General features: G+C 36.7%; 1 protein-coding gene across 1 annotated transcript; it reads left to right on the top strand.

Moving 5' to 3' along the window:
* Positions 1-446: 446 nt before the first annotated feature.
* On the top strand, positions 447-6,907 carry KERA (keratocan). Its single transcript, XM_009486553.2, has 2 exons — positions 447-1,332; positions 6,735-6,907. Exons 1-2 carry the CDS (start codon positions 447-449, stop codon positions 6,905-6,907), a joined length of 1,059 nt encoding a protein of 352 aa, XP_009484828.1.
* The last annotated feature ends 4,450 nt before the right edge of the window (positions 6,908-11,357 follow it).

The following is an 11,357-nucleotide window of genomic DNA, read 5'->3' as shown; positions in this document are numbered from 1 at the left end:
CACTGAGCACAATAGTATTTATATCATCATGGTATTGATAGCTTTACTGAAGAAGGTACATTATATAAAGTAGTTTATTGCTCTGTACAGGAAAACTTAAACAAATTTCTAAGAAGCTCTGATTTAATGTCAGAAAAATGGTCTGTGTTTTCATGTTCTTTGAAATGACACTTGCATGAACATCAGTTAAACTGGTAGCCAATGTGGAGTCTAAGTTGAATCAGGAAAATGTTCTTCAACATATAGCACTGAATTGTTTATACTTCTTATATCACTGTTCAGTTTTTCCTTAGCATGCCATAGGTAGTACCACAGAGGACAGAATTTGGCTGTTTTTATAAAGGAAATGTTATTTTCTATGTAATACTGCTTTGTTAATCTAGTATGCTGTTAGAGAGTTCTGTTGAGAGACAGCTAATTGTTTTTCTCCCCTTCTAAGGCAAACAATGACTCTAAAAGTCTATACAAGCCTTTTGCTCTTATTCTTGGTCAATTCTGTGTGGACTCGAACTGTGAGACAAGTTTATGATGAGCTGGATCCTGAGCATTGGTCTCACTACACTTTTGAGTGTCCACGAGAGTGCTTTTGTCCTCCTAGTTTCCCCAATGCATTATACTGTGATAACAAAGGACTTAAAGAAATACCTGCAATCCCAGCAAGAATTTGGTACCTCTATCTTCAAAATAATCTAATTGAAACAGTTTCAGAGAAGCCTTTTGTGAATGCCACTCATCTGAGATGGATAAATTTGAACAAGAATAAGATCACCAACAGTGGAATTGAGAGTGGTGTGCTGAGCAAGCTGAAAAGGCTGCTTTACTTATTCCTTGAAGATAATGAATTGGAAGAGGTGCCTGCCCCATTACCAGTGGGCCTGGAACAGCTAAGACTGGCTAGAAACAAAATCTCTAGAATCCCAGAAGGAGTCTTCAGCAACTTGGAAAACCTTACTATGTTAGATCTGCACCAGAACAGTTTGTTGGACAGCGCTCTTCAAAGTGACACCTTCCAAGGACTCAACAATCTTATGCAACTCAACATAGCAAAAAATTCACTCAAGAAAATGCCTTTAAGCATTCCAGCTAACACACTGCAGCTGTTTTTGGACAACAACTCCATTGAAGTGATACCAGAAAACTACTTCAGTGCAATACCCAAAGTGACTTTCCTTAGGCTGAACTACAATAAATTATCTGATGACGGTATTCCCCCAAATGGGTTTAATGTTTCATCTATTCTAGATCTACAGCTGTCTCACAACCAGCTCACTAAAATTCCACCAATCAATGCTCATCTCGAGCACCTTCACCTTGATCACAACAGAATCAAAAGTAAGTGTGTATTTTCAGTGTGGGATCCTACCAAGACATAATTATTTAAAATGTCTACTTAACTACAAAAAATGCTCTTTGAAATAAAGAGATTAAAAATCTGCTGTAGGTTATAGGGAGATGAGCAAGAGGACCTCCCACAGGCCAGTTCTCAAGTCAGGTCTAAAATATGACAACAAAATATGTGCATGGAAGTAATACCACATGCGAAAAATGTTCATATGCATACAGAAAAAAACCTTTGCAAGCAGATCAGAAATATGACTGGATTAAGGGGAATTTGTGCATTCACGTTTTGCTATATACATGCCAGTAATCATTTTGTGGGAACAAATTAAGTTTCCCACAAAAAGGCTAGGCATAAATAAGCAAGAAACAACAATAAAAAATTGGGTACAACAAGATATTCAATCCACATCTGTATGACTGTTAGTTTTTCAAAGTTCCTGAGCACCTTAGGGTCTTCACTAACAGAATTGCTGTGTGCTCAGTTCTTCTGAGTATCTCTCAGTCCACCTAAATTGTATAGTAGAAGGTTAAAGCAGAATAAAATGTTGGCTGTAGTCAACACAATCTATTTCAACTATGACTAATTAGAATATGGATATTGAATATTTCGGGCTTGAATATCCTCCCCATCTTTTGTTTACTATGCACAAAATGCTGACACTTGGGTTTAGTCTTCATGAAAAATCATTTCACTGACTTCACAGAAGCTTTGGCCTACTAAGGTTTACCTCCTCAAATGTCTTCTAGCATTTTCCACTTTGTATAAATGAGACAAGGTTTTGTACTCAAGGCAAAAGAAGCCTGTTGTTATGTCAGTTCTGCTTCTAGCACTGCTTCCAGATGCATCCAGGTACAGCGGGGATGTGGTGGTTAGGGACACTGGGTAAAATATCAGCTCAGTAAGTCCTACAGACCTTAAATCCTTTGTTTCATGCCAAAAGCCAAAATTAAAGTGATGACTTTCTATTTATCTCTGCACAGAAGGTAACGAAATCTCTACATTTGTCTTCCTGTCATGGTGATTTAATTGAATAAATGGTTCCTTACTCCTGTTTTGTGTCACTGTAGTTCACAAATATACTAAAAATAATGGTTTGGCTTCTGTATGAAACAAGGACATATCAAGGGAAGATACCTGTTAATGATTTAGGCTAATTCACTGCATTTTGCAAAACAAATGTATGAAACCTTGTAAAGAAAAATCAATTTTGTACAACTGGCACATATTTAAGCGGCCTGTGAGAAGTCTAACGGTTAATTAGAGCTAGGGTTTATGACATAGGTTGTAACTGAACATGTTTCATTGCCCTCTGGTTACAAAGGGATTTATTTTAATTACTTCACTGCAGGTCCTCAGGTGCAGACTTTATCTCCTGTCACTTTAAGTGGACACTAAATTGAAATCAATGGAATGTAACCTGTCCAGTTTAAGAAGTGTTTTGTGTCTAGGTAGTATTTAAAGAGCTGCCAAATTCTCTTCCTTTCCTAAATAAGTTTAAAAAAGGTTTAAACCATGAAAATCAACACGTGTAGTATGTGCAAACTCAAGTCCCATTTTCCAATGACACATGGGTACCCATGAGCCTAAATCACAAGTTTTCCACAAGCCTTATATTCCATAATGCCTTTACCACTTTTCAAAATTCATTATTAACTTAAGCACAACACTGCTCTTAATTTTTTTAAAAAAGTTTTTATTCTTAGTAACTACATATAAAGTAGGCAAAAAATATTAAAAAAGGCAACCTGACACCTTAAATGAAATGCAGGTATTATGTAAGGCACATTCTATCACATAGCGTAATTGTTCAAGAGGTATGGGTTAATGACATAGTCCTCATGAGACACTGCTCTAATAGACAATATCTCAAAGGGCCATTGGGATTACAAACAAGGAATGTAATCCTATCAGGCAGGAGTACTAAGATGTGGCATTAATTCTGCAGATTGCTTTTATCTTAAACCCAGGAAGCTGATGGTCAGCCATTACTTTAAGATAACCATTGTCAAAGATTTGAAAGAAAAATAACTGTAAAAGCGTTGATTTGGTTTCTCCACAAAAGAGTCCTCCTGAGAGTTTACTTTTATGTGTGCAGTACAAGCCCTTTTTATAATATTAATTTTCAGATACACCTGTACACCTGTGGTTCATAGTTACACCTGTACACCTGTGGTTCATAGTTACACTGCTGGCATTGCAAGAGCTCAGACATAAACATTTCTATGTAAATACAATTTGTCTGCTTTTTTATTGTATGTTATTGTGTATCACCCGTTCCTCATATAAGTCCAAGGCCTTATTTTGCCAGAGACCATTTATGAAGATATAAGGCAATGCCCTGAAGCCCAGTGAAGTCAATGATATCACCAGTCTCAGTGGAACTAGGATTTCACCTGTAGTCCCTTCCCCAAGGATCTCAATATGCAGAGGAAAAAAAGTACTTGAAAGTTGGAAGCAAAATCAACATAAACCCAAAACTAATTATGGCTACAACAGATTGCACCACACTTGTTCCATGGCATTTTAAAACACACGTGTTTACGTATTTATTTTTGAGATACACATGCAAGGCTCAAATGATGGAAAAGGTAGTGTTAGAGGAAGCAAAAAGAAGAGAAGGCATGAAATGATGATGTAGCAAGTGAGCAAGGGTAAGCAGGAGGTATTACAGAGCTATCAAAGGAGCAATAAAAGGGAGTGAACAGTAAGTTCCCCAGAGGAACACCAGGAGACTGGGATAGCTCCTCTGAGTTAATATTATTCCATGTGTAGAGAAAGGGAGAAATCCTTGGGCCAAGTAGCAATGCCAGTCTATCAGAATCCATTATAGGATATTTGGAAAGAAATGGTTGAAGTTACAGTTCCTGACTTATGGTCAGACCCCTGTGCTATAGCTGGTACTGGCTTCTTTGCTGGAAGAGCCCAGAAAGGAACAGATGTCCAAGCTGATCCATGGCTGCTGCAGGTAAATATTATGTGAAAAGAAGAAAGGGAGTCCAACTATTCAAGATTGTCTACAGTGAATGCAGCTAGAGGTTACAGGAATAGAACAGAAATACCCTCACAGTCATACATGTCAGAACACATCTATCTTCTAGATCAACTTACTTTCTGAATTTTTCTAAATTATGAGTTTTACTGGAAAAGAAATAGGATCTTCTGCGGTTCTTCAGCAGACACACAGCATTAGCCATTAATAAGAACCTCTTCTGCAGTTTTCCCTTACAGCAGCTCCAGAGTCTCGTTTTTAAATATTACACCATTTAACAGTACTGTTGACAATAAGTGGAATTCATCTTATTTGAATTAACCATCCTAGATTTTTGTGTCTAGTTTGGGTTAGTCTTATAGAGCACTTAATTAATGGAAAGAGATACACAACTGCAGAGGCAAAATCACCCCATCTTAAGGAGATGTGAATCACCTTTTGGAAATGTTTATCTCTTTGCAGAGTTTATAAACAGAATCTAGATAGTTTACTTAGACTGACACTTACCCTCTACATGGATCAGTTTAGGAAGGGTCAATTGTACCCATGTAGGTGGATTGGTCTGTCCCTCCTGCTTAAGCAAAATTCAGCAATATACCCATGAACAGGATTGCAAGAGAAGAGGAGAGAGAGGCTTTTACTTCCTGGTAGTTTGGGTGGGATTTACAGTTCATGGGAGGAGAACAATAAAAAACCAAACCACTTCATACCACACGTCATCAGGAAATAACTTCTTCATAGGTGGCCTGTGGTTAGATAACTGCGGCCTCACTTTAAGGTTGGAGTGATAAACCCAGTGAAAACTAGTGCAGTGGGATAGTTTCTAGGTCAGAGAACACAGAGATTTAGAACACGCTTGAAGCCATCTTGTCTCCTAAGGACAGTAGTGCTGACCTGAAAAGGCAGATATTTTCTGCTACATAGTGTTGATTTACTTGTAAAACTTTTAATAACTGCTTTCATAATGAAACCTCACTCTCAAGCTTCCTGCTTCATAGCTTCACACATAAAAATAAGTTGTAGCTTGTTTCTTCCAAGAATATCAAACACTTTACAAACATTAATCAAATTTCACAACATAGGCAAAGACATTTTGGTATCATGGATATGATAAAAGTTTTAGGCCTTGGCCAGCTGGATGTATTTAACTAGTTTCCACCACAAAGATAAAGTCCATTTGGAAAATGTTGCAAACATCTGGGCAGTTTTTCAAAATTAGGTGTTTTTTTTTCTTTTTGGAAAAAAAAAAAAAGATTTTTTTTTCATCATAACATTGGGGAATTTCATCAATTTGGGGAATTGTAATCAAAAGATGAATGCATATTATCATCGCTAAATATAAGGGGAGAAAAATTTTGGTAGAAAGCTCTTCTTTTCCTATTTCTGGGCTGCTAAAAAAACTGTGCTTAAAAAAAATCTGTTACGCACACATTTTCCATTGAACCACTTTTTGCAGGTGGTCTGGGGCCAACAAGATCCTCAAGCAGTCAGACCAATCACTAAACAGCATAATTTGGTCAAAGGAATTTGACATCTTTGATAAACAAACACAACTTCAGTGTTTTCTAGAATAAGGCTATTTTGAGGCTGAAATAGGGCAGCATCAGCCTCACTATTCAACAGCTAAAGACAAAATATGAAAAGCATTTTAGCCAAGTGACAGTGCAAAGGTAACTTAGGGGAGACAATGTAGGAACCCAATCTATTCAACTCTTATGAAAATGGGTAATGATTTAAGCCATAGTTTCAAATTTTGTCTGAACAGAAACAAGCTATGTGTGATTTATAAGGAATTTTAAGGACTTGTTGGCTTTCAGTTTAGGAAGAAAAATATCCCATTGCGCAAGTTATACTTTTGCAATTAAACCCAACTGTACTGATTTGAGAGAACAGGAAAGTACAGATGTTAAAAGTTACAGACACTATAGAAAAGCTCCTCTGATTCAATACTCATCATTTTGAATACAAGTTCTTCATTGGGGAATACTATCAGCTAAAATTAATATACTGTCATTGCAGTAAGACGTTCAAAATCCCTCAGCATTAACCCTGTTCTATTCTGTCTGAGGGCAGAGAGCTATTTCTCAATTAATAGTTACCCAGTAGTTGTCTAAATTTATTTCCTCTCTGTCCAAAGTAAAATTGCACATCTAGTGGCCTCTATTCATAATTGTAGCACATTAAATATGTGATTCACAGATCTAGATTACATTATGTTAAAATGGTTTTTTGCTTGATCAAAAAAGAAGTTAATTGTTAATTCAGCATTTTCCAACTCTTCTAGGAGCAAGTGTCTCCCATAGAAATATCAGTGGAAGCCTGCTGTATTTGTTTTCTAAAATAATATTATCTTCATGAACCTGTCCCATGGAAATTACTTAACATGTTGATCTACATTTTCAGGTGTCAATGGTACTCAAATATGCCCAGTCTCAATTGCCGTAGCAGAAGACTATGGTTTTTATGGCAACATCCCTCGCCTCCGATACCTTCGCCTGGATGGAAATGAAATTCAACCTCCAATCCCATTGGACATCATGATATGTTTCCGACTACTTCAAGCTGTTGTCATATAAAGATATAGCAGTGTCACTCTTGTGCTGTGAGAGTGCTAAGATACAAGTTTTGCTGGAATGAAACTTGTTCTAACTCATAAATCAAGAAGTAACATCTTTATTTTTACCTTAATTTTTCTTTGCTTGCATCTTTTCTACGGCTGAAAAGATTGTTCTTCTTTCAGAAGAGATTTTGGATGGACATGAAACATGTGCTTAACACTTTACCTAAGAATTCCTAACGCAAATATATTGAAAATCACCTGTGTAAGACCCCAGATATTCCAAAGCAAACTCTTGTCTACTCCATTTTTCTTGTCAAATACTACAATGTCTATCCTGTTAACACCATTGCTACAGACAAATTATATTCCTTATTTTGTTACATAGTAACTAACACAACGAATTTGGGTGCACTTGGCTAAATAGATATGTTAGAAAAATCATGAGTTGCATGACTACTAGTTATCAGAACTGCCACTGTCTTTTTTAAGTTAGTGACTAATGGTGAACAACCACTTAATATGTAAATAACTCATAAATCGCTGTCCTCCTTTGAAGACTGATACTTTTAAGGCATGAAGTATAAGAGGCTCAGAGTAAAAAGCAATATACTGAATATATATTGCTGTATGGTTTCATTCAGTGTATGATTTCAGAATTGGAACACACTGATCCAACTCAAATCCAGGGACAAGAGAGCACGAAATGAAATCTTGGTCTACCAAAGTGCCAATTCTTCAGTATTCCATTTCTGGTTTTGACACCATTTCTTTCTGTAGCTTTGGTAGTCATTGAATATTTGGTTTATTTTAGTTTCCATAGAGATAAAACCAAGAACGGTAATGATTACATATTTCACAGACCAGGTACTCCACAAAAACTGGAATGGCTAGTTAATATAATGGTGATAAAGAAAAATTAAGAAATTGAGAGATACATGCCCTCCCAGTTATTTACTGAACTAGCCAAATATTTGCATAGGAATTGTATCAGTTTAAGCAAATACAATCAACTCAAAGCAGTATTTAGCTATCTGTTGACTCATATACATGCACATAATAACACAGGATTTTAGAGAAGTCCAGGTATTTAGAATACAGCACTTTCACAATTCACTAACAAGGGAGATATCAGCGGGCATCTTTTTATTAAATCTGATTGCTTTTTTTCTATTTTTATAAGATAATATTGGGATTTCAATACACAACTTGAATATTAGTCAAGTATTCACTGGGAGAGTATGACATTTTTATTTCTGATAGCCAGCACAACAGACTATCCATCAGTCATATTATTTTAGTCTTCCTGTACTTGTAGATAGAAGCAGTTAGGTGCTCTTTGATAGTTTGCATCTATTTCTAACATTTTAAGACTGGCCTCAGTAATAAGCATTTAAAGACTATGCATGTGGTATAACTTTTTTTTTTAAGATGAAACATTTCCTTAAAAGTAGATTTTTAAAAGGGTTGAGAACTGCAATTTCTGACATTCAATCGCTTTTCATCTGAAAATCAGGCTTTATTCTGCTCCAGTGCACTTGTGGAAATAACCCAGTATAGAAACCCAGCATAGAAATAACCCATTCAGAAATCCTATCACAAAACCACTTATTTTAGCAGTTCTTCTTATGTGATTACTGAGAAACTCCTGCCCTTCTAGCAAAATATTCTCTGTACCTCTGTGTTCACCCTATATGAAAAAACACAGATTTTAAAAGTCTCTACAATATGTATGCATGTTTACCGATGTTCTTTACTCAATAGTAGCATAGTAATTTATTTTTTGAAAAAAAAGTGACAATACTAATAATTAAATTATAACAATAATTATGTGCTTGCACTTGGAAATTAATTTCTACATTGAACAAGGAACAAATACACATACTCCAAAGTGAATATTCACAGGCATATATGCATATCATTAACATTATTTACAGTTCTAACTGATCATATGGCAAAGTGTCTTGAAGTTCCAGCCAAAAATTATGACCCTTTTAGGCACTATATACATATTAAACCAGAAAAGACTAACCCTTCCCCAAAGAGATGTCAAGCTTATATAAGAGAAAGGATGATATGTAAAATCATATAGGGACACTGGAGCATAAAGGTACTCAGTTTTCTTGATAGGGGCATTATGTGATGAAATCAGGGGCACATAATCTGATTAAATCACTTTTAGCAGCTATTTTCCACCAGCTGGCCTGATATTAATGGATAGTAAGGTGGAAAGCCTTATAAATTAGTTCTTCAAAGTTCAGTACTATCTTATGGAACGATCTTTGGACACATGCAGATTGATGCTCAAGACTTGTCCCTGTCAAATCCCAGTTAATCTGAGTGAAGACAAAAATTCATGATACATCCTTGGACAAACTTTTATTGGGCTGAAGAGCTGCTGCTGCCAAGTGCTCTTTGTTTTACACCTTTGATGCAACCTGCTGACTCCACATCTGGGAACTGTTTAGTAAAGAGAAAATCCTAAGTATCCTCATTTAGGCTAATTTGTCCCATCTTGATTCCCCCTTCCAGAACCAGCAGTATGAAGTAGAATGAAAAATAGTTATGTTACTGCAGTGACCTTCACCAGATAAATCAACCCTGGTTCGGGTTTGAGCTGCTTTACTGCATGCATGTCTCTATTTGCAACAGTGTTATTGTTCTTAAACATTCTGGGAAAGTTGGTGAAATTTCTCCTCAGATTACAATAGCAGGACTAAATTGTTTTATTGTGTGGAACTAAACAATGTAGGCTTTCAGCCACACCTCATTCAATCCATTCGTTATGCCAGAAGACTATAAAGGAAAATGTAAAACTCAGTGTCCTTTTCCTTATGAAGAGGGTCCCTAAAACAATGTAAAAAACACTACTGTGCTTGAAAGTCTGACATTAATCCTTCCTAATCCAAGACTGGTCTAAAACTCCCCACTCCTATTTCCTGGTTCAGAAAGAAACTGCAGTCTCTTCCACTGCAAGGAGGGAGCAACAGACCTCTCAGCTGCCTTCATAAAGCTGACATTTGTTTCACTTAACTGTCACAGCACATCACAAACAGTTTTGAATGGAATATCATGTACAGAAACAAAGACATTTACAAGTATGAGAAACTGAGAACAAAGCAGGTCACCTTAAGCACATTGAAGTTGTGGCCAGTCACTAACCAAACCACAAAGACCTAGCACTTTGCCAGAAATCCATATTAAGTATGAGTTAATTTTGAAATTATGGTCATTAACACAGATGTGCTATCACCTCAGCCCAGGGTACAGACAGTTGATCTGTAAAGAAAAACATTAAAGCAAAATGAGAGGCTTAAGAACTGAGAAATACCCAGATGTTTCTGACACATCGGCCAGCTTGATTGGAGGCTGGATGCTGGATCTATCAAAAGACTGTGGTTTTATAATGCAGCTGGCTCTGCAGGAAGAAAAGTCCTTTATAGATGCTGCCAGCATAGTTAAAAATTCAGCCATATGCATGAATATCCCTGCTCCATACCCTTCTCTGGCATTTTCTGTTTCTTTCTCAATATTCCAAACAGTTTGCTAACACTTTCTTCTTCAACATTTTCAATGAAAAACACCACCACAACAATCATCTGCAGAGATGGCAGCGACCACAGCAACTTGAAGGAAGAAACACAAACACTACGAGGTAAAAATTTGGAAGACAACTAGAAAGCCAATTTGCATGTTTGTAATTACTAATTCCAACACATATTCTGTGTCACTGAAGGGATTTTCATTCACCCTTGCTGTACCCAAATGGTTTACAATGTTTGTCACAAATACTGGCTGTCATTTTTCCAGCCTAGAAAAACTATTTGCTGATGTTATATTGCAGCTAGTTTTGCTATCTATCTGGAATTGGGTTACTGTGACACCTAAACTGCTGTGTTGGTTGTTGAACAGCTAATATCTCACTTCTGCCATGTGTGGCAGAGAATCTTTGGCATTGTTGAAGTCAGCAAGTAAACATCCTCCTCTTGACTGAAAGTCTCCTCCATAATTGCATTTTTTCCCCCGGAATTACTTGTGCATTTAAACATAAAGGGTAGCTCTACAAGGCACCGCACTGTCTGTGTAACGATACTCAGGAGTAGTCCTAACCATTTCAGGTCAAGTGTCTGAAGCAATATGCATCATTTGCATCATGTTCTGCCTTAGTTAATTTACCTACTTCCCCGTTAGTAGAGGTAATATTGCTTCTGAGTCCTGTGCTTACTCTGTCAGTCCTAGTTCAAACAAATCTATACTGTAATGAATTTGAAACCTTTCCCAATACATTTGTTTCTTACACCCCCTGCACTGTTGCCAACAGCCTGGGTATTCATACCGTTTTTGTCTTGGTTTCTGTAGCATATGCATTTGACCCACCTATCTGCCTATCAGCTTGATTTAGTTGTGTTTCTTCAGTGGTTTTTAGCTTAAGCATGTTTATGCATGCTGCGTTAATAGCTGTTCTGATT

The sequence above is a fragment of the Pelecanus crispus genome, chromosome 1 (assembly GCF_030463565.1).
Source record: "Pelecanus crispus isolate bPelCri1 chromosome 1, bPelCri1.pri, whole genome shotgun sequence".
Lineage (NCBI taxonomy): Eukaryota > Metazoa > Chordata > Aves > Pelecaniformes > Pelecanidae > Pelecanus > Pelecanus crispus.
This window is presented reverse-complemented; position numbering and strand designations above follow the sequence as displayed.